This window comes from Narcine bancroftii, chromosome 3, assembly GCF_036971445.1.
Source record: "Narcine bancroftii isolate sNarBan1 chromosome 3, sNarBan1.hap1, whole genome shotgun sequence".
In the NCBI taxonomy this organism is placed as follows: domain Eukaryota; kingdom Metazoa; phylum Chordata; class Chondrichthyes; order Torpediniformes; family Narcinidae; genus Narcine; species Narcine bancroftii.
The window spans coordinates 347,127,933-347,152,683 of record NC_091471.1 but is presented as its reverse complement, the minus strand read 5'-3'; the positions used below and the strand labels follow the sequence as shown (position 1 = coordinate 347,152,683).

General features: G+C 39.7%; 1 protein-coding gene across 4 annotated transcripts in view; it reads left to right on the top strand.

Annotated features, from left to right (window-relative positions):
• Positions 1-24,751, top strand: part of LOC138759353 (myosin-10) — a 141,262-nt gene that overhangs the window by 47,704 nt on the left and 68,807 nt on the right. For 3 of the 4 annotated variants that reach the window (XM_069929580.1, XM_069929579.1, XM_069929578.1), the window contains exons 4-6: positions 4,350-4,377; positions 17,576-17,678; positions 19,020-19,049. In XM_069929580.1, the coding sequence (XP_069785681.1) occupies positions 4,350-4,377; positions 17,576-17,678; positions 19,020-19,049 (161 nt within the window). The remainder of the gene's footprint in view (positions 1-4,349; positions 4,378-17,575; positions 17,679-19,019; positions 19,050-24,751) is intronic. The other variant, XM_069929581.1, reaches the window with a different exon arrangement.

The following is a 24,751-nucleotide window of genomic DNA, read 5'->3' as shown; positions in this document are numbered from 1 at the left end:
GCAAAAAGTGCACAATATTAGTCCAAAGTATTCTGGTTACTTTCCAATTGGAATATGTCTTCATAAAGCTGTTTATAATTTTCTTAAAGTGAATGCATAAAAATGTACAAAGTGGTATTCAGTTTTCCTTCTTACATCAGTCCTGCTATCCCAGGAATCTATTTGCTTGCCTTTGACTTTTTACTTGCTATATTCCCTCAATAGCAGGAATTTTCACTGAAATACCACTGAAGCATTTAACTCTGCATTGAAATGTGAAGATTTACTTTGTGGGTATTTTGTGAAGTGCTGAATTGTACTTCTGTGAGGAAAACATTTTATTAATTGAAACCATGAACAATGTAAATGGATGTGGATTCCTTGACTTGTGTTGGTTAATGACCAAGAATGGGATGATTAGTTGAAAGTGAAATTTTGTGGGGGGAAAATTATATGCATAATCGAGGAACTCCAATTGCAAATGACCCATCCTTAATAGTCGTGTGGCTCAATTTTGACAGGACTGATTATTTACTGATATGTTACTGCAATAGGCCATTGACTTTCATGCCATGTGACATACTAAATATTTTCTCCAGACGTTAGATGGAATTTTAATTTGCTCAACTATGTAATGTTGAGATTCTTTTATGCTCAGAACAAAGTGATTAGAGAGGGGAAAATGGAGTTTATAAACCACAAGATTTTTTAAAATTTAATGAGGTAATCTGGGGTCTAAAGCTGTATTTTAAAGAGTTCTGCTGCAACTCTTTGTAGACCATTAATTTTATATCCAGATAACGATACATTTTTTTCTGTTTGGAGTGGGGGCTTGGGTTATTGCTGTTATCCAAATGCTAGTTGGTTAATGTCTCATATTTGGCTGATGCCTGTAAAACTGGGAATTCATGCTTTAGGTAGTTCTTGAAGCACACTACCTAACAAAATCATAAAATGGTCAAAGATTAGGGTTGCCATGTGTTCAAAATTGTTGGGAACAACAGAAATGCCTTCACCTCTCTTGTGACTGGATTTGCAAAATGCTTAACACTATATATTTTTTTCCTGGACATGGATCCAAGGAATGGATCTTGTGTGGAAGGTATTATTGCATTTTTTTTATTGCAAGCATTCAAATTTGAATTGAATATTTAATTTGTAGAGCTGTTGTACAGGGTGTAATTTAGTCCAATGAAACGAGAGTCCTGTTGAATTGTGTAAAATTCCACATGGAACTTTCAACACAATTTTTCCTTGGTATTTTCATCTGAATTATTTTAATGTGCAACAATGAGTTTAAAAAAAAAATCCAACTACTTGTCAACTGAATTTCAGTTTAATTTTTTTAATGATATAATTCCAAAAATTGCAGTGGATTCATGGATGCTTTTTAAGGGGTCAGTCATTGTCCTGGTCCAGCCCAACATCAGTTGGCTCTTCATTATTCCAAATAATTGAACTTTAACAACTGACCAGATGCGCCTAATCCATAATTGACAGACTGTTTTGAGAATTACGGAGAAATCTGTTTTCTTTTTAATCCATTTGAGCTCCGGTTACAATTTAATGCTACATCATCTGTATGATTGGCTTTGCTCCAGTTTCCAAAGAATGTCCCAATTCTGACAGATGTACCAAAATAGAATTTGTCTCCTTGATCAAGGTTGTTCAAGTAAAAGTGATGATTGCTAATATTTTATAAGTGACTGGCATCTTTTGCAATTCTGATTGTAACACTTGCAAGCTTCATGTGGAATCTCTTTGCATGTGGTCTGAAATGGCTCCAAGTCTCAAATCATAAATTTGAAATAAATATTTTCACTTTGTTTTGGAATGTTCCAGACAATAGCACTGTTAAAATAAAAACAAAATTCTGGAAATGCTCAGCAGGTTGGGCTTCATCCATGAAAAGAGAAGCAGTTGATATTTTGGTTTAATAACCTTTATCAGAGCTGGCGGAGGGAAAGAAACCTTTTTAAAGTTGGAGATGGGGCAGGTGGGAGCGAACACCTGAATTAATGTTACCATGGATAATGTTACAGAAGAAAAGATCAATTCTGATACAGGGAGGAAAAGAAGAATCCATTATTGAATCCCAAGCATTGAAAGGTGTCTAGATGAAAGATGAGGCACGGTTCTTTAAGTTTTCATTGGATCTCATTAGAACAGTACAAGAGTTTACATGTAGATGAGTTGGTGGGATGGCAAATTTATATGCAGTGGGCAGGCAAGTGGAACTTTGGGTTGCCTTTGGCCTGAATGGCAGTGCTCTATAAAACAGCCGCACAAATGTATGTTTGGTTCCTTCATTGAAGAGGAGACCACATCATGAATACTGAATGCATTGCACTGGATTGGAATTGGTGAAAATGACTAGGCTCTCAGAGTTGAAAGTTATCTGGGTCCGTGTAGGGTCAGGAGGAGCATTTCCACCAACCACCCATGAGAAAAAGAATGGTTGGAAGAAATGAAGGAGTGAGATGGGGAGCATCAAGAAATGAGGTTAAAATAAAATGTAGCTGGTGATGTGGCAGCTTTGGGTCAGGTCAGGAGGATGTGTTTCCCTGATCATCCAGCCCATCAGACTCCTTGTTCCATGGATCATTCTTCAGTTTCTGACAGCTTAAATGATCCACCACCAGGCGCCTCTTCTGATATTTCTGGCATTCGCTTAATTGGTTCCAGCAGCAGGCTGACCTCTATGTTACAGTTTTGATATGTTCCTTTTTTGTTTTCTTACATTGTCTTTATTGCCAGATGTTTCTGTGAGTGTTGGAATTGCCTGAGAAAGTCTTGCTCTCTGGTCTATCCACAAATAGGGCAGCCCGGTTAGTGTAGCAGCTCGTGGAATGCTATTACAGCTCCAGTGACCCAAGTTCTAATCTGATTCTGTACGTTCTCCCCATGTCTGTGTGGGTTTCATCCTTGGAGAGCACAAGTATGTGGGTTGGAAGGGCCTGTAACTGCACTTTATGTCTAAGTTTTAAAAAAAAATTGTGACCACCCCCACCCCTCCCAATTCGACTGTGATCTCTGCAATGGAATACTCTTCAACCACAATCCCTCTTCCCCATCCCTGAGAAATAGACTTGCTGTGGTGAAGTTGTGCATAAATGGCTTGGACTTTTGTAATAAGTTTGTGTGAAAAGCCGAAAGGAAGAGGTAGAATGTTAAGAGAATTTCTTTTGGTTTGTTAGGTGTACACTTGAGGCAGATAAAGGTGAGGGGTGCCTTCTAGTATTTGAGCTGCCTTGCAGTATGTTTTCATAATTCTTTTCCAACTCCTGGACAGTGTTTATTCCCTCTCTCATTATTTATCACCAGAATAATTCCCTGCGTAATTTTTGGCTGGAGTCTATTGAAGAACACTAGATGGGGCAGGATTCAAACTGAGACCAAATGTCCAAAACAAATATAATTAATTTACCCTCTGCTCAATTTCTACCTCTGTGCAAGTTAGACATGTTGGCCTCTTAAATAATAACTTCACAGAAATTGTTAAGAGCTATGGAAATGTTAAGTTCTGTTTCATGCTGTTTTCCTTGTAGTCTGTTGAAAGGCTTTGGCCTGTTGTTTGTTGTAAGATAGCTGTCTCTTTTAGCCACCGTGTTTCTGTAGCTGAGTTGTTACTGGAAGTGGGGGAGGAGCATTGGTAGAGCTTTGACTGTAAAATTCTTGGCCCTGCTCTTGCTGGAGTGGAGATGGTCAGTTATCGTCCATGCTAGCATTGTGCCCCCAACACTGCTCTAACTGTGCTTCATCTCTTGTGTGGCACTTTATTGAGGAACTTCCAAAAGTTCAAATCACTGCATCATCTGGATTGTCCAAGCTTACCTTTCCACTGTCACTTCAAAGCTCAGACAAAATCATCCAACATTGTTTCTCTTCCATAAATTCACGTTGTTTCTGTATTCCTGTTTTTCCTCTGTGACCTGTCACCACTTGTTACATCAGGGTTGGTGCCTGAACATGTATTACAGGGGGGCATTAGCAATTTTTAGAGGAGCTCGTTTAGCACCAAGAGGGGCCGACCCTGTTTCAGATTTGCAAGATTTTAATTTGAAGTATCTCCTGATTGGAATTGAATTTGATTTTTCTACTTGAATCCAATCTAAAGCATAACATTGCTTAATTTATTCTTGTCAAAAAAGACAAACTCTTCAAATAATATTACCTGGCCCTGAATTCAGTTTGTTTCGTCATCTCCATCTGAAGAGGCCTGAAGTTACATTGTTACCATTGTTTTTTAGAATTTGAAGACAGCAATGGCAAATTTCCTAATTCTGCTTAATGTGCCTGAGAGATTTTGAGTGTGTGAATTCAAAAGAATCTTTTTTAAATCCCTGTTGACTTTTGTTTTTTTCTTTCAGATCGTGAAGATCAATCAATTCTTTGCACGTAAGTAAATGTTTTGAAGGCTATATTAAAAATGTGTATTGTTCTGTTTGCTTTTATTCAGGCTTTAGCCAAGTTGTTTTTAGAGATCTAGTCAAAATAAGACTTTTTAATATTTTTAAAGTGTACAGAACTTAACCAGCAATTGTGAACTTTAAAATGCATGCTCATGATCTGCTTTGCTAACCTCAGGGTAAAATGTGATTCAGATGATAGAACTTTGGTCATTATTTTCACCAGTGAAGAATCGTCAGAATTGAAGCAGTTACATCTATTTACTGTATAAACTGTTCACAATGTACTGGATGATTGGATTGCTAAAAATTGGCTTATTTTTTTATGGCAGTTTTAATCGCAAAACAAAATGTGAATGTATAATACCTTGATTTCAAGTTCATGAACTTTGCAAGAGGCCCACAGAAAATACCTACATAGGCAGGATTTTCATTCATGAACAAATGTCTGCATGGTCCATGTGCAGATGTAAGTTTCCAATATGCCTGTGAAACCTACTCCTCTGTAACAAGACCCAGCTAGCATCAGGACCCTGAATCTGTTCCATCCCCTTGACCATTCAGATAACTATCAAAATCTCTGCCTTAAATACACCCAACAACCTGGCCTCCACATCTGCCCTTGGCAGCAAATTCCAGGGCTTCACCACTCTCTGGCTAAAGAAATTCCCTCGCATCTTTGTTTTAAATGGGTGCCCTTCAACTTGAGGTTGTCCCCTCTTGTCCTTGACTCCCTTTTCATTGCCACATCTACTTTGTCCAGGCCTTTCAACATTTGAAATGCTTCTATGAGATCCCCCCCCCCCCATAATTTTTCTGAACAATAAATACAGTCCAAGAGCAGTCAAATGTTCCTCATACAATGGATTACAGATGGGGAGCAGTAAAAGAGAATCCTACATCGAGGGATGTTCACCCTGAAGATGCTCCTCCTGTGCTAATCCCTTCTCTTGCCAATCCTCTGTGAACCATCTCCAATGCCAGCACATTCTAAAACTGTACACCAAACCCCAAGTCAAATGAGGCCTCACCAGTGCTTTACAAAGCCTCAACATCACATCCCTGCTCTTGTATCCTATGCCTCTAGATTGGAATGCAAGATTGTATTCGCCGCCTTCACCACTGACTCAACCTGGAGGTTCATTTAATTTAGACCTGTTGCACGGTAACAGCCCATTTTGACCCAGAGGTCCATGTCACCCAATTTACCTTTAGGGTCTCCTGCACAAGGACTCCCAAGTCCCTTTGCACCTCTGAATTTTAAATTTTATGCCCTTTTATTCCTTCAACCAAAGTGCATGACTGAACAATTTCCAATGTAATATTTCATTTGGTGCTTCTTTGCCCATTCTCCTAATCTATCCAAACTTTGCAGCCTCTCTCTTTCCTCCTCACTACCTGCCCCTCCATCTATCTTTATATCATCTGCAAACTTAGCCATTTATTCTGAAATCCAAATCACTAACATGCAATGTTTAAAAAAAAAAGTGTGACCCCTGCATTACACCACTAGTAAACCGATATCTTTAATCCCACTCTGTTTCCTGCCAATTAGCCAATGCTCTACACATGGTAGTGTCTTTCCATGGGGTCTCGTTTTGTGCATCACCTTGTCAAAGGCCTTTTGAAAGTCCAAATATACAGCATCCACTACGTCCTTTGTCTAGCCTGCTTGTGGTTTCCTTAAAAAAAACATTGCAGTGGTTTCCCTTCAGGAAGCCACACTGACTTTGGCCTATCTTGTCTTGCACTCCATAACCTCATCTTTTACAGTTGACTTTAACAACTTCCCAACCACCAATGTGAGGCTAACAGGTCCATAATTTCCTTTCTGCTCCCTCCCTCTCTTTTTAAATAGCAGAGGGACCTTAGTAATTTTTCAATCCTCCAGAACCATGCCAAAATCTATAGATTCTTGGAAGATAATTGTGCCTCCACAATCTCTATGGCTACTTTTTTAGAACCCAAGGCTGCATCCTATCTGGACCCCGAGACTCATCTTCCCTTAAGAATATTCTGCAACCTGGACCCAAGCACCCGGGAGGCAACATACTCTCCTGGACTCTCTTTTGCGGCCGCAGAATCCCTTATCTGTTCCCTAAACTGTCAAGTCCCCCATGATTATCGCTCTGTCCGACTTCCCCATTCCCTTCTGAGGCTCAGAGCCAACCATAGTGCTATTGGTCTGGCTGCTGCCTGGTCCAGATAGGTCATCTTCCCCCTAGCAGTATCCACTGGGATATACTTGATGTTGAGCGGAACAGTCATTGTCCTGCTCTGCACTGACTGCCTATTCCTCTTCCCACTCCTAACAGTCACCCATTTACCTACCTTTTGCCCCTTAGGTGAGATTGTCTCCTTGTATTATTCCCTCCCCCCCCTCCATCTTTGCCTCCTGAATGATCGAGAGTTTATCCAATTCCCCAACATAGTCCGTAACTAACTATCAGCTGGATGCACCTGTTGTAGGTGTAGTCAGAGGTAAAACACAGGATTCTGTTGACACCATGGTTAAGTGAATCTTCACCTTTGCGACATAAAGGCACTGTTTGACCAGCTGAGTTTCTCCAGCATTTGTGTGCTTTTGTTGGTGTAGTCAGTCATCGGGGAAATTGTACTGTCCCTGCAATTGATACATTCCACTGCCCTAGCTTCCAACTCAACTATCTACTCTGGGTTACGAAGAAAGATCTTGCCTAACCTTCCCTGTAGCGTGTCCTCAGCCTCTGCCCACTCCTACATTGGCCACTCCACACTGGCTGCTCCACATGTGCTTCCCTTTTTATTTGCTACTGGCTCCATTTGCAGCATGAACTCCCTCCAATTGCCACTCCGCTTCACTTTTAAACTCCCCGAAGCAAAGTAAGTTTTCTGACACTCATCATTTGGCAAGTCCTGGGACTACTTCGCTTCACTGACTAACTCCCCTGAAACAAAGTACAGCTCCCGACACTCACCATTTGCAGAGTCCTGAAGGAAGTACCAGAAATGCTCAGCAACTCAGCCTCCACCTAGTAGAATTGGTCAATTCTACAGAATATCTTATTTCTCTCTGCAGATGCAGTCAAACTTGCTGAATGTTTCTGGCAAAGTTTTTATTTCCAGTTTCATGAATCAGCAGTGGTTTTGTTGCATCCTGGTTAGAACATCGCTGTACATTTTTCTCTCCCCTTCTTTCATGTATCATATATTTCAGAGCATAAGTCGACCGGCAGATAAATCTACCCTCCCCCAGCCTCATTTTAATATCGGGCATATGTTAACCCCTAAAAATCATGATTACTGAGCTGTTGGATGTTGGCTGAAGGTGGTTGTTACGGAGGCTCCAGCAAAACAATGAAAAGTGAAGCGATTTTTAAGTTAAAATTGAAAGAAATGGCCAATAAAACCAACAACTGCTGCTACAAGAACATTTGATGTATATGAGAAGTTGGTAAGAGATTGGAGAAAGAAGAGACTCTAAGAAAACACCATAAAAACAATGTTCAATGAGAAGAGGAATCACTCGTTGGCCAGAGTTGGAAAATCACGTTGCAGAATGGGTACGTGAACAGAGGCAAGATTGCTACATAGTCACGTGAAATAAAATAAGAACTCTTATACTGAAATGGGCAAAGTCACACCCAGAACTCATTAAAGGATTTGAGGCTACAATAGGCTGGTGCAACCACTTAATGAACAGTAAAAATCTGGTATTACAACAAAAAAAACCCCAAAATTTGATCAGAAACTACCAAAAGATCTTGATCTTAAAGTTGTAAGATTTCACCAGTTTATTATATGGAACCGGCAGAAACACCAGTTTGCATTGGAAAATATTGGAAACATGGACAAAACCCCCATGAATTTCGACATGATAGACAATAGAACAATGGAATGGAAAGGTGTGTAAACCAGAAGTGCAGGCCATGAAAGGACCAGGTTAACGTGGTGTTATCGTGCATGGCCTTCGGGACGAAGTTAAGACCCATGGTGATCTTGAAGTGCAAACTTAAATCTAAAATAAAATTCCCAGAGGTATTTTTGTACATGGCTGAAAATGGTGTAAAACTATGGATAGACAATGTGTGGAACAGGCGGTTTGCACAAGGAACGGAGTTTGCTGGTCTGGGATATGTTTTGTAACTACTTAACTGAGAAGACTAAAAGTAGATTAGCACTAATTAATACTTACATGGAGGTTATCCCAGGTAGTGTGATGTCTCTATTGCAACCTCTCGATGTCTGCTTGAACAAGCCATCTGTGCGAGGAATGGAGTACAAATCGCTTGGTGTACGATGTAACTTTGTGCTCGAAGCACGGGACAAAGTGAAAGTAGAAACGGATAAACGCATTTTAAAAAGTGCAGTATCTCTTGTGCAATAGATGACTTGGAAGATGATTTCTTGTGGGACACTGACGATGAAGCTGAAGCAACCTCATCAGAGACAGACTGAGACCTGTATGGTGACAGTTTAAACAGTGAGAGTATGGATGGCTCGCTGCCGCGATCTCTGCTTCAGATGATGGTGAAAGTGATTTTGAAGGATTCTAAATGTGTTTTTTTTCCAATATAATTTTCAATGAAAATTTGTTGTGGTTGTTTTTTTTTGGTTTTTCAAGGGTTGACTTGTATGCCGAATCAGTGTCCAATGTTTTTTTTAAAAATTTTTATTTTTCACACCATAAACCATATTGATCAAGATGCATACATTTTCCTTCTTGAATATATACAGTGTCGTTTTCTCCCCCCCTTCCCTCCTCCCCTCCCTCCCTCCCTACCTCCCCTCCCATTTATTTAAAGTTCAGAAAATAAGATACATTAAACCCGTCAAACAATGTTGTCACTCAATAAAAATAAACAAGAAATTCCACTGAGTCGGTTCTTTTCATTCTCTTCTCCTTCTGTCATTTTAGGTGGTAGATGTCCCCGGTAGGTTTTCTCTATTTTGTTTCATGTATGGCTCCCATATTTTTGTTCAAATATTGTAATGTTATTTCTTAAATTATATGTTATTTTTTCTAATGGAATACATTTATTCATTTCTATATACCATTGTTGTATTCTCAAGTTATCTTCTAATTTCCAGGCTGACATAATACATTTTTTTGCTACAGCCAGGGCTATCCTAACAAATCAAGTCCAAATTCTTTGTTTTTTATGTTACTTAGGAGGAAGATCTCTGGGTTTTTTGGTATATTGCTTTTTGTGATTTTATTTAATATCTGGTTTAGATCTTCCTTTCGCTGTAAAAAGGAAATGGGAACGACAATTCATGCAATTTGGACATGTGTCCAGTGTTTTTTTAGTTAAATTTAAGGTCTCAAAAGGAAATCTGGTGTACAAGTCGACCCCCATTTTTTGAGAGATTTCTGAGGGTTTCAAGACTCAATTTGTATACTGAAATATAGGGTATATACTTTCATTGTATCTCTTACAGATCATCTTCCCCCCCCCCCCCCCCACTTTTCCCTTTTGTTCGGACATCTCTCATGTTCCCCCATACCTTGATGAAGGGCTCAAGCCCGAAATGTTGGTGATGCATCTTCACCTTTGCTACATAAAGGCACTGTTTGACCTGCTGAGTTTCTCCAGCGTGTGTGTGTGTGTGTGTGTGTGTGTGTGTGTGTGTGTGTGTTTTTCATTTAACCACGGTGTCAACAGAACCCATCTTCAACCAACAAGTCTTCACAGTGACTCAGTAGTAATCTCTAGTTAGTTGATCTCTCTGGGTTTCCATCCTACCTCAAGGTTCTCAATGTTCGTTTCCTTCTTTGCAATTTAACGTGTGTTTCACTTCTGACTTTGTTCTTGTGAATGGTCACCTGCCTCAAGCAGTAACTCTATCTTCACAGAAACTGTTTAACCCAAGTAGTTTGAGTGTTTTCCTGCTTCCCGCACAGGTACTGGTATGATCTCTTAAAATTTTAGGAAATAATTTGGTGTTAGAATAAGAAATGTCATTGATGATGTAACTATAATTTGAGCTGTCAAATATTTGTATTTGTTAAGTTGTGCAATGTATGTGCATGTGCGAGTGGATAGGTTTTTCTCAGCAGAATTCCATTTAAGATCTTTGTTTTCTGTTCTCTGCTGCCTGTGTTTTGCAGGATGTGGCAAAGTGCCAATGCTGGTCCCTGATCTGGAAGGAAACTGCTAAACTGACCACGTGATCTCTTTGGCAGGGATTTCCTTTCTTCTGATTTCCAGCTTCCTGCTCATGTCATCACCCCTGAGCAGCCAATTGCATTGAAGAATTTGGAGCAAACAATGAAATGTAAAGTGCAATTTGTTAAGTGAGATTGATGCTGGGTGACTAACCTCAAGTCCATACGAGATTGAGGAGGATTAGATGTAATTCACTTTACTAGAGAGAGGTTTGAAAGCTGAGGGAATAAGAGGTCCCACGCAATTAGTTTCTACGTTTAGAGAGGTCAAATAATCAGAAGTACTGGATTAGTGTGGTATATTTAAAAACTTCCTCATAATGTCATAATAGTTTAAAGGTTATTTTTGCAGTGGGAATTGTTCATGAACATCTGAAGTTCTTGATGGTATGAAGATTCAAGAGCTACATAACAGTTTGCCCTGTGATTTCAGTATATTTTGTATTTGCTGGAAGTTCATTTCTATGATACAACACCCTTTTTCTAATGGCATCCCAGTTAATTGGCCATGCAGTGCCCTGGGATAGGAAGCTGTTTGTGTTGTTTCCACTGGGCCACCTTGAACCACGACTCATCCCCGGGGATCGGAGCGTCTACCTTCAAATTGAAACGAGTGACTTTCTGCTGTCCTTTTTCCACTGGTTTAATCAGGAATATGAGTAGGGTTAAAGGCCGTTGATCCCCGGTGTGATTTGACGTCATTGTGATGATTATTTTCCTTTTCCTCTGGACCCTTAAGCAGTTAATTCCCCATTAATTCCTGGGACAAGGTGCCGGTGGAAAAGAGGCTTGTGATAACCTCACAATGGCAACACAAAATTGGGGGCATTACCATTTGGAACTTGTACCCAACGGCTTTTTCATTTGTCATGGAATTATATAGTAAATAAGCAGTCCTGTGACTCACCGCGTCCACACTGACAGTCTTCTGATCACCTGACAAATCTGTTTCCTCCCTCATCAGTAACAACCCCCCCACTAATTCGCCTGCCATGCTTCTCTAATGGAGGCACTTTTGAGTAGCCAGTTAATAGACTGGTATTAATATAATTGACGTACATGGAGAAAAACGGTGTCGGGTGATTGTGATATCTAAACAAACAGCAGGCGAGGTCATAGTTCTCTGGAGATGTGGGCAGCCGCATTATCTGCAAAATTGGTAGATTCTGGTTAAAGTGTAACAGCAACATTACCATATTTTTCTTTAGAAATCTTCATTTTGTCATATTTCAATGAATGTCATTTTCTTGTGTAATTTTTTTTAATAAAAGTTGGCCATGTTCATTAGGTTAATCTCTTTCTGCATTTACACACCTAATTGAAACGGCGGCCATTTCCTTTGTTCTTCATGCATTCTAATTTTCACTGACCCAACATTCAGAATTTGTCCAGCTTGCACAGATTTTTACTGGTGCACATCCCTTTTCTTTTTGAGGTTAACTTGATGCCCTGCTGAAGGCTACATTTGGCAAATGGGCTTGGTTTTGATTTTGGAGGAGGGGTTTCAAATATTATTGCCTTAAAAGGAAAAGTGGCTGAAACTGGCCTTCAGAGAGTAGAAATATCAATTGTGGCTTTGAATGCCAGCAACAATAGATACCGTACATTTTTGTAAAATAATTCAGGACCAATCACAGGTTCCTATCTAGATATCAACAGGAAATTTATTGTAATGTGGCCTCCATGAAAAGAATGCGAGTGACCTGGTGTTCAGTCATGCATTTTGCAAATTGATTCCAGTCGATCTTGTAATGAATTGCCTGTTGTGGTTACAGGCGATTAGTGTGACCAGATTAGCTAACAGATATTCCTGGGTGCTGATGTCACCATGCCAATTGCCAGTGTGTTTTTTTTTAATGTCCCTTCTTCCTTGTGAATAATTTAAGTAATTAAACACAAATTATTGCTGAAGGGAAATGTTATTTACTCTCGAGTAGCGGAGTGCACAAAGAATGGTTTAAAAATGTTTGTCATTTTTCAGTATTATTCAGATAACTATAGATAATACTAGTTTTCACATTTGCCAGGACTGGAAAATACGTCTATGAGGCACAGTTAGTGGAACAAGGACTTTTCTCTCTGGAGCGAAGAAAGACGAGAGGTGACTTAGAGGTCTACAAAATTCAGAAAGGCATAGATGAGGTGGTCAGCCACTGCCTCCTTCCCAGGGAAGGAATAGTTCCAGAGGACCTCTTTCCTTAGTGAATGGAGGAAAGTTTAGGAGAGACATCAAGTCAGTTTTTTTTTAAACGCAGTTGTGAGTGTCTGGAATGCCTCCAGGATTGGTAGTGGAGGCTGAAACAGGGGCATAGAAAATTGATAGAAAAATACATGGATGCGAGGTAGTTTTTTTTTTGTAGGAATATATTACAGAAGGTCAGCACAACGTCAAGGGCTGCACTGTGCTGTGGTGTTCTATGTTCTATTCCCACAGTGCCCACACTTGCCCTCTAAAAGGGCAGGGTGTTTTTGGCTATCGTTTTTGGCTATTGAGTTGAGTTTTTGCTATCATTTGATTAACAAACAGTGAAATTTCGTCGGTGCAGCCCTCTTTATTGAGCACACCTACTCCTTGCTGCAGTTCTCAGGCACTAAGATGCAAAATTAGGGAATTGTGATGAACCAAGGTTTCTACCAAAGTGCTGGACAGCATGAAGTACACTTATTGACTGCAATAAGTATCCTGTATTCTTAGTAAGTGGAATGCTGGAGAAACTCATCAGGTCAAACAGTGGCCTTTATTCTTTTTTTGGCTTGGCTTCGCGGACGAAGATTTATGGAGGAGTCATGTCCACGTCAGCTGCAGGCTCGTTTGTGGCTGACAAGTCCGATGCGGGACAGGCAGACACGGTTGCAGCGGTTGCAAGGGAAAATTGTTTGGTTGGGGTTGGGTATTGGGTTTTTCCTCTTTTGTCAGTGAGGTGGGCTCTGTGGTCTTCTTCAAAGGAGGTTGCTGCCTGCCGAACTGTGAAGTGCCAAGATGCACGGTTTGAGGCGGTATCCAATGGTGGTGGTCAATGTGGCAGGCACCAAGAGATTTCTTTAGGCAGTCCTTGTACCTCTTCTTTGGTGCACCTCTGTCTCGGTGGCCAGTGGAGAGCTCGCCATATAACAAGATCTTGGGAAGGCGACGGTCCTCCATTCTGGAGACGTGACCTACCCAGCGCAGTTTGATCTTCAGCAGCGTGGATTTGATGCCGTCGGCCTCTGCCATCTCGAGTACTTTGATGTTGGAGATGAAGTCGCTCCAATGAATGTTGAGGATGGAGCGGAGACAACGCTGGTGGAAGCATTCTAGGAGCCGTAGGTGATGCCGGTAGAAGACCCATGATTCAGAGCCGAACAGGAGTGTGGGTATGACAACGGCTCTGTATACGCAAATCTTTGTGAGGTTTTTCAGTTGGTTGTTTTTCCAGACTCTTTTGTATAGTCTTCCAAAGGCGCTATTTGCCTTGGCGAGTCTGTTGTCGATCCTTGAATCCGATGAAATGGTGCAGCCGAGATAGATAAACTGGTTGACCGTTTTGAGTTTTGTGTGCCCGTTGGAGATGTGGGGAGCTGGCTGATGGACGACCTCGGTTTTCTTCAGGCTGACTTCCAGGCCAAACATTTTGGCAGTTTCCGCAAAACAGGACTTCAAGCGCTGTCCAAGGGCAACTAAAGCGGCATCGTCTGCAAAGAGTAGTTCACGGACAAGTTGCTCTTGTGTCTTGGTGTGAGCTTGCAGGCGCCTCAGATTGAAGAGACTGCCATCCGTGCGGTACCGGATGTAAACAGCGTCTTCATTGTTGAGGTCTTTCATGGCTTGTTTCAGCATCATGCTGAAGAAGATTAAAAAGAGGGTTGGTGCGAGAACGCAGCCTTGCTTCACGCCATTGTTAATGGAGAAGGGTTCAGAGAGCTCATTGGTGTATCTGACCTGGCCTTGTTGGTTTTCGTGCAGTTGGATAACCATGTTGAAGAACTTTGGGGTGGGCATCCGAGGCGCTCTAGTATTTGCCAAAGCCCTTTCCTACTCACGGTGTCGAAGGCTTTGGTGAGGTCAACAAAGGTGATGTAGAGTCCTTTGTTTGTTTTCTGCACTTTTCTTGGAGCTGTCTGAGGGCAAAGACCATGTCAGTAGTTCCTCTGTTTGCGCGAAAGCCGCACTGTGATTCTGGGAGAACATTTTCGGCGACACGAGGTATTATTCTATTTAGGAGAATCCTAGTGAAGATTTTGCTTGTAATGGAGAGCACCAAAGAAGAGGTACAAGGATATTATTCTATTTAGGAGAATCCTAGTGAAGATTTTGCTTGTAATGGAGAGCAGCAAAGAAGAGGTACAAGGACTGCCTAAAGAAATCTCTTAGTGCCTGCCACATTGACCACTGCCAGTGGGCTGATATCGCCTCAAACCGTGCATCTTGGCGCCTCACAGTTCGGCGGGCAGCAACCTCCTTTGAAGAGGACCGCAGAGCCCACCTCACTGACAAAAGACAAAGGAGGAAAAACCCAACACCCAACCCCAACCAACCAATTTTCCCTTGCAACCGTGTCTGCCTGTCCCGCATCGGACTTGTCAGCCGCAAACGAGCCTGCAGCTGATGTGGACATGACTCCTCCATAAATCTTCGTCTGCGAAGCCAAGCCAAAGAAAGAATAAAGGCCACTGTTTGACCTGCTGAGTTTCTCCAGTATTCCACTTACTAAGAATACGGGATACTTATTGCAGTCAATAATGCTGGAGAAACTCAGCAGGACAAACAGTTTTGGGCTTGAGCCCTCCATCAAGGTGTGAGTAAAATGTAGGCAGGAGCCAGAACTAAAAGGTGGAGGGGTGTAGGAGGAGCACAGTCCCACATTGCTCCTCCAATTTATGGGTGGCTTTGTTCTATTTCTACTTAGTAAGTGGATTTGTTGTGGTTCCACATGTTTTTACCTTGAACACCAGTTTTATTTTGTCAGTAAAAAAACAAAGTCCAAAAGACTAAGTCTAGAAGGTTTATTATTTACTTTGGAGAGTTTTCCAATAGATCTGTATCCAGAGTTACACTCCTGTTTTTGGGAGTTGGCACTAACCTTAGAACACTACAGCACAGAAAACAGGCTCTCTGGCCATTCTCGTCTGTGCTGACCATCATTTCCCACTGACCTGCTCCCATTCTATAACCCTCCAGACCTTTCCCAGCCATGTTTTTATCCAATTTATTCTTAAAACACAAGATCGAGCCCACATTCACCACATCAGATGGCAGCTCATTCTGAGTGAAGAACTTTCCCCTCGTGTTCCTCCCTATACCTTTCCCCTTTCTACTTAAAACTATGACCTCTTGTATTTATCTCCCCAATCTGTGGAAAAAGCATACTCACGTCCTCTCTGTCTATACCTCTCATAATCTTGTAAACCTCTATCAAATCTCCCCTTATTCTTCTTCACTCCAAGGAATAAAGACCTAACCTGTTTAATCTTTCCCAGTAACTCAACTCCTGAAGTCCCAGCAATATTTTAGTAAATCTTCTCTGCACCCTTTCATTTTTATTGACATCCTTCCTGTAACTGCACACAATATTCCAAATTTGGCCTCACCAGTGTCTTAACTTCAGCATAACATCCCAACTCCTATACTCAATATTTTGATTTATTTCCAAGATCTTTTCTGCTCCTCTGTACTCTTCAGTGCCCTATCATTTACTGTATATGTCCTACTTTGGTTTGCCCTTCCAAAATGCATCACCTCTTACTTATCTGCATTAAACTCCATCTGTCATTTTTTTGGCCCATTCTCCCAGATCCCTCTCTGCAAGCTTTGAAAATTTTCCTTGCTGTCCACAACACCCCCTACCTTCGTATCATCGACAACAAACAACGGTGGTCCCAACATGGATCCCTAAGGAACACCACTAATCACAGGCCTCCAGTCTGAGAAGTAACCATCCACCACCACTGTTTTCTTATACATAGCCTATTTTGAATCCAATTTACAACCTCTCCATTAATACCTTCTGAAGTAACCTCCTATTTCAGATCTTGTCAGAGACCTAAGTAAAGTTCATGTGACAACATCCATAGCTTTTCTTTTATCTACCTTCTTGGTAACTTCCTCTAAAATCTATATAAAGTTTGTTAAACATGTCCTACCATGCACAAAGACATGCTGACTGTCCTTAATCAGCCCATGGCTGTCCAAATACCTATATATCCTATCTCTCAGACTCCTTCCAATAATTAACCTACTGACATCAGGCTATATTTACCTAGTTTATTTTTGGAGACTTTTTTAAGCAACGGGACAAAATGAGCTACCCACCAATCCTCTGGCACCTCATCCATGGCTAAGGACATTTTGAATATATCGGCTTTTATTTTTTCTTTAAATGTAATTCTCTATTGTATTCATGTTATAAAGTTTTAAATAAAGTCTTCAAAAAAAAAACCAAAAAAAATATCAGCCAGGGCCCCTGAAAATTCTACGCTAGTCTCGCTCAAGATCTGAGGGAATATCATATCTGGCCTGGGTGATTTAATTGCCTTTATTTGCTGTTATGCAGCGAGCACCTCCTCCTCCTTAATCTCCATCCATTCCATGACCCTTCTATTAGTTTCCCTCCCTTATGTACTATGCCAGTTTCCTGAGTAATTACTGTTGCAACAAAAGGTTTAAAATCTCCCCCATTTCTTGAGGCTGAACACATGGTTCATCACTCTGACACAGAAGCATTGCATGGACGAAGTAGTATCAAGTGTAAAAAGTCCACCAAAACATTCAATGAATTGCAAGTGATTTTTTTTGCAGGCCCTTCTCAGCCAAATGATCATGCATTTTAGGAAGAGTCCATTTGAGAAGCACAGTTTCTCTTGCTGGTGACTGGTGTAAAGAAACCTGAACTGCTTCCAAATTGGGCTTGTCATTTTCAGCATTTAAAAACAAAAAAATCTGTTAATATCTCAGCCTGCAGGAAGAGTATCTCGCTCAAGTTTAGCGGTTCAACGTGATCTTGAGCCATATGTTCATCTTTAGTGAAATTAATTGTTTCCTAAACATTTTTTTTCAATATAGAGGAGAATCTGGTGCAGGCAAGACGGAAAATACGAAGAAAGTTATTCAATATCTGGCCCATGTTGCTTCCTCTCACAAAGGCCGAAAGGACCACAATATTCCAGTGAGTTAAGTTTACCCATTTAAGCTCATTTGATATTAATCCCAAATAACCGGACAGGAATGCTGGTTACATTAACGCTTTTGTGGCTTCTGATTGCATAATGTGACTAATTGGCAATGTTGAGTTGCAGAATATTGAATGCAAATATTCTATTGGTCATCATGATGTGGCATATAGATGCATCCTTGCTTACATCCTTTAAAACTATCTTGATATTGTAATATCTATATGCTGAAGTAAGATGCAATACAAAATAATTTGCATTTAAGCTGCTATTTTGCTTTGCCTCATGGAATTTTCAGAATTGTTTCCCGAAAATAAAATAATGATGACCACTATGAAATGATGTAAAGATCTAGGAAAAGGGAGTCATCAAAGAGCCTTGAAACAGTGTTAATGGTAGCTCTCAGATGCAAGGTTTGAAGTTCATCCTTCCACAGCAAAATGTGCATGTAAAATCCTGGCTGAAATGTGAGCAGTAAATGAGAGAAAGCAGAACTGATGGTGCCAGTTTTGGCTTTTACTTTTGGATCTTATGACTGGAAAGTTGAGTTAACTGCTCCATTGATCCCTGTGATAAATGGATTTTCAAGCTGAAAGATTGGCTGATTATTGTAGCACAGGGGGAGTTTGCAAGTTGCCTATTGGATTTCTTCTATTTCACTTCAAAAAGTACTTCGTGATATTAATCTGTGAAAGTAATTTTTTTTTTCCACTTGTACACTGCAGCCTACCAGGATGTCAATGTTAAGGAATTCTAAAATGTAAACCAGTCTATGGTTGCAAAAGTTGACACCTGTTGGAGTGCTTGTAATTTTATGGTCCTCTTTTAGTGTTGTGGTGATCCACTCAAATAAAACCTCTTGGCTCATTTTTTTTAAAAAAAAAAGGATTCAATTGCTTGAGGTGGTGAAACCCTTCTTCTAGAATGGTAATCCCCGAACCACAATGGCCTTGTACTTTATTTCACTGAGCTGCATGACCTCATTGCTGGAAACACTAAGCAGGTCAGGCAGGATCTGGAAAGAGAAAATTAATCTTTTAGGTTGAAAACTGATGTCTGAACTGGGAAGGAGAGAAAGGAGCTCTTGGGCTACTTTTAATGGAATTGGCCTGGGACTTGGCTGCTCCATAATTTGACTAAACTTTTTTTTCATGGTGGCAATCATTTTGTACGTGAATGAATTGGGTTTGCCAAAATGTTTAATTCCTTGAGAAAAATCTGCTGCCTTGTGCTTCGCCTGAAATGCTTGCTCTATAGAACGTGGAGAGAAGTTTATGCATATTTGAAATTTGTGCGTATTTCCTAACAATACTATTTAATTTGTTTGCGACAAGCAGCTTGAATCGCCTAAACCAGTGAAATATCAGGCAAGTGTTGAATGCTGTTCAGTTTAACTATTCGCGGCATGTCATTGACAAGCTTTCTTATTCATTATTCTGAGTATTGCACGTCCTATCCTTTGCAATTACTGTAGAATTCTCAAAAGTAGTCAATAAGGCTACTTTATCACAAAGCAATACTTCTAAAATCTGAAATGCATTGATTTACACATTTCAAGTTTTACAAATGGACTTTTGCATTTATTTTTTGGGCAAATTTTCAATAGTTAATGCTACCATGCAGGTGACGTTTGAACGCTGATGACGAGCTTTACTGATTCCTGAAGAGTCCCATTTTATTTACTTTGTAGTATTTATAAGCTTAAACTTTATTCCCCAGTAAAAATGGTACAACTTGGGTAACAATCTATTAGTGTAAAGATTTAGTCGCAGGATTAAAAATTTGTGGAATACTGCTAGATTTTATTTCAAAAGAAAATGGTTTTTAAGGATAATTCAAAATAAAAATCTTGCCTTGAAGGGAAGTTACTGTCTAGACTGCATATGCGAAGTCATCCTTGACTCTATTGTCTTCCCCAGTGTCGAGCATGAACTTTTGACATCCTATTCATCGCTAGAAATTTGAGCATCTTATTAGACTTCTGCTTGTTTTGTTTGGCAAGAAACGTATTTTATCTGCTTCCTTTAAATATCATATAATAGACGGTGATCTCTTTGTCATTCTTTTCCCACTCAAAGTTCTCTGCTAACAGAGGAAACCTGACAGCTACATTTAGCATTGGTTCAAACTATTCAATATTAAAATGGTTAACGTGTGCAATTACCTTTTCTACAAGGTGATAAAATATCTGAAAGTTGGTTATTTGATATATTTAGCAAATTTCAAATGTTCGATTGGAGCATTCAATGTGTTATTATAAATCTTCCCTTGTTAATCCATTTCACAGAAACCTGATTATAATTCACACTTACAGATGAGCTAAAACTACTGTAGCTAGTCTTGGCTACCTTTTTAATTTTGAATATTTCAATTCTTTTCAGCTGGTTTGTAACTATCTTTTGCCTTTCAAGATTTCTTTATTGTCATATACACAATTGGTTTGGTTTTTATTTACAGTGTAAAAGCACACTGACGTGCCTCGGGCCCAGCACCCCTCTCAAGAAGAGAGAGAGAAGCAAAAGGCTCCCCCCAGTCCATAGGTCCTGCTGCCACCTCCTGCACTACCTCGTTTGTTCCAGAGGAGACCCGAGCTCCTCGCATCCAAGTAGTCCTTGCATAATAAATGATATTCAAAACAAGACTGTAGACTTGACAAAAATAAATAATTTATTATTTCACCAAAACAAATCCCTTTGCTCTGAGAAGGGGTTTGAGCTCACCAGCCCCCTTCCTGTATTCACCTGTAGATTTGTCAGTGGTACATGGTAAATAAAACTTTAGGTGTCTGAGGGTCCAGATAATAAGTTTGGTTGTTTAACCCATTTGAGATAATGTGTTTCAGGTTTACTTCACAGTAAGAAAACTGAGTAGGGTCGAGTAGATTCATTGGGTTGATTTGGCTTTTTTTTTTTGGAAACAATCAAAATTTAAAAAAAAAAAAAAATTTTTTTTTTCACACCATAAATCACGTTAGCCATGGCATATGAAAATCTTATGCCAGAATTTGTACATTATGCTTTTTTAGTTCCATGCATATAGTGTTTTGCATTTCAAGTTAACCTGCTTCCTGTCCCTGGTATAAATCTAAAGTAGTTTAAGTAAATATGTGTTGTCATGTCATTAACTTTTTTTTTGGTGTGCTATCTGTTTCTGCCCATTGACTATCAGAATGGAACGTCAATGTTGTATGTGAATAGCATGCAATTTTAAGTCCCTGTTAAAGTACCGGTAGCTATGGTAATTTCATTTAATCTCACAATGGGCACAAGAAACAGGATGCTATTGTTTGCGTCGGACAAGGTGTTTTACCTCATAGTTAACGGGCAGCAGGCAATAGCATCAATTCTTGAACATGTCTTGCCTCTTTTGCTTTACCTTGCATGATTTTATTGCTCTATCTGCTGAAGCTAAATCAGCCTGGTCTTTTTTGAGAATTTCAGCTCCATTTCCAAGGCATTTATTGAATCAAAGTGGTTCTTTACACCAAATTATTTGTTCATTCTGTTTTATTCACTGTTGAAGACTATGTAATAATTTTTTTTTAATTTGGCACGTAACCCTCGAGATTTTGATCTGCTAAGATACTTGAATGTATCAAGTTTTTAAGATGCAACCTTTCATCCTAGACTCATGTTAGCAGGCCTCCTCCTTAATATTGCACCTATTTTTTTTTGAGGTGTACAATTTACTTTTTAGGGGATTGTTTCCCCCTTAATATTTTAAATGGCTGCATTGCACAGATTCTGAAGTTGTAGAACAGAATGAGGAATGTTTGGGGCTCTAACAGTAAAAATCTTTGCTTTAAATGTCTTGTAATTTCAGACAGGAACTTAATCAGTCCCTCCCTGCAAAACAAATTCTGGAAAGTAATCACTTGTGCAATAAGTCAGGAATTTGCTTTCAAACATTTTTAGAAGTTGCTTATCCATGTTCCTCAGACCTTGTGTGCTTGTTGCAAAAGTTTCATTCTGGGGAATACTGGAATATTTTAGCCATTGCCCTAAATGTGAATCTGGGCATTCTAAATATTTGTACACTCACAGGGTAAGAGATTACATGTGAAGGACATTAGTTTCTCAAGATACCAAGCCCACATTTTATTTGGAGGGTCATCTTCTGCTTTCAAAAGCTTCAGTGTCAAACAGCAGCATTTATTAAGCTTGCCATCTCTCTTAGCTAATCCTCTGAGTAACTAGAGAAGAAGCATTGCTCTACAGCAATTGGTTCTTTTCTGAGATTGAAATACCTGCTTTCTTCCTTTTCCCCAATAGTTAGTCATTCATTCTGTATATATATGAAAAAGGAAGATGCATAGTTTACTGTAATAAATTGGTTCTAATAAAATGTGTCCAGAAACTATCTGCAGCTTTCAAAATTTAGATTTTTTTTCCCGCCTTAACAGAATTTATTACCCTATTGTAGCTATGAGAAATTAAAAGGCTTGTATATCACTAAGGTTTCTACATTGGGTAGATTTTTGCACAGTGTCTGACCATAATTTTGGCATTATTGCACCACATTTGGATTTCAGCCAAGGCTTGGCCAGGAAAGTAAAATTGCCATCAGCGAGCAGTGATCCATTGTGGTATTTGCAGTATTGGGTTCAACAGGTGGAAGGATTTATGGGTTGAATATCCAATTGTGGTTCAAGATTCAAACATGGAATAAACTGGTTTGACACTTCCTTAAAAATGAGGAAGAGAGAGCAATTGCAAGTTGAATAGCCAGTTGTAACTTCGGTGACACTAATTTACATGAGATCACTCTGCATCATTTGAACGGAAAGTACTTATCCCCAGGTCATTATCTCATATAACATGGACAAATTGCTTCAATCATTGAAGATACGATCTCTGTTAGCCACAGCTTCAGTGCTCCAACAGGGGATATTCTGGCTGATTCAAGTGGGAAAATCTGTGCACAGAGCTCTCTTAGAAAATGTGCATGTTGCTAGAGTTCAGAAGTACAAGCAATAACCATTGCTTTCTGTCCAGGGCATTTTTAGACATGGGAATGTTGTTCCCACCACCCAAGCGTCTATTCAGATGCAAGAATCGGTCCATAAGAACTTGCTAGTATGAAGTGTCTCAATATACAGTACGGTGCTTGTTTCATCTTGCTGATCAGCCAGGAAAATACCAAACGGAATCTAACAATAATCAAGGCATTTGTACATGGGCAGAAATGATGACCACAAATGCTTAAAATGTTTACCAAGGCAGGAAGCGTATAGGGAGAAGGAAATGGAGTTAGTTTTCATCTCTGAAATATTAACTTTATTTCTTTTTCCACAGCCCCTGCTTAACAACCTGATAAGCATTTTACATTTTTATTCCAATTTTTATGGCGGTTGATTGACATAATAATGGACAGCAATTTACTTGGCCTTCAGGTTTGGGACCATTTGATGTAAATTAAAAACCGATTGTAGATTCTGCCAAAAAAAATATAATTCCTGGAAATTTCTGGTTCCTTTTTTTTAAAAAAAAAGTACATGCAACAACAGGGACATTGAAAATAACTTTGCAAGTGCGAATGGCAACAGAGGAGTTGTGCACTGACATTTTCTTAGGAGAGGAATTTTATAGCCACAGATGTGGGATGGGAAATGTAAATAAAAATACAATGCTGGAGAAACACAGCAGGTTAAACCAGTATATAGCAAAGATAAAGATGCATAACCAATGTTTCAGGCTTGAGCCCGTAATCAAGGTATGAAAAAATGTTGGCAGGTGCCCTTCCACAACCCCCCCCCCCATCTCACAAAATTTGCCTACCCTTTCCCACCTACTAGTTTGTTTGGGTGCCTGCCAATATTTTTCCATACCTTGGAGAAAGGCGCGGCCGAAACGATGGTTATGAATCTTTATCCAGTACTCTGTTTGACCTAATGAGTTTCTCCAGCATTGTGGTGTTACTTCAACCGTAGTGTCTGCAGACTTTTCGGGAATTTAAGTGGCGGGCAAGAGGACAATTGGGGTTGTCCTTGTAGACTGAAGACTAGTTTTTTTTTTGCAAAGTTATCACTTAATTTGTGTTTGGTTTCTCTATTTAAGAGGAAACAACATTATGAACACTTAATGCAGTCCACTAAATTGGACATAGTGCAATTGACTTGCTGCTTCACCTGGATGGACTGTAGTGATCTTTGAATGGTGGGGGAACTCTATCCTTATTCTATCCCGAGGAGGAGGGCTTTATTTAAAGTGGTAGAAATCGATGTATTTTTGAGAGAAGACATTTTAGAAACAGCTGAATGGAAATTCCCATCATTGGATAGAGGTGAAGGAATAGAGTATGGAAGAGCAAGATGAATATAGTTGAGTTAGCTGTGGGAGTCGGTTTGCTTGCAATGGATGTTGATAGCTCGCTATCTGAAATGGAGACAGTAGGATCCAGAGGGAAATAGTCAGATTCAGCACGTGAAGGTGAGGGCAGGCAGGAAATTGGCAGCAAACGTAACAAAACAGTTCTGTATGAGCTCTGGTGGCAACAGCAATAAGTCATTGATGCCTGGGTCATTGAACATCAGAATGTTTAATGCAATGGAAATGGATTATGCTTTGCAGCAGTAATTGGTTTTAAATTTTTTAACTGCTGTCTTGATACATAATTTCAGCTCTGCTAATTAATCTTTTGAATAAGTGTTGTGGTTATTAAACGTGAGATGAAAATGGCCAGGAATCAAATGGGTGAAAGGAATAACTAAATTGGCTTGTACTTGTCCTGATGGCTTAAAATTTAGCCTTGGTGAAAATCAATGAATATTATAATCCTTCGATTATAGGAGTTTCTTTCTTTGACTTTTCCCTCTCTATTTAGTTTGCTCTCAAAATACTCCAGGTTTGAGCTGCACGCAATACTGAATATTTTATAATTCAAGTCAAAAGAATTTGTATTCTATCCAATCTAATATAGCCTTGAAACCACTACTATGACCTAGCTTTGTGTGAAACAGAATGTGAACTATCCAGAAGTAAATTGGAAGAGGTTGGATAAGTACAGGTACATAATCTTTACCCGAAATTTCTAAAAACCAAAAACCTCTGAAAACCAAACATTTTTTCCA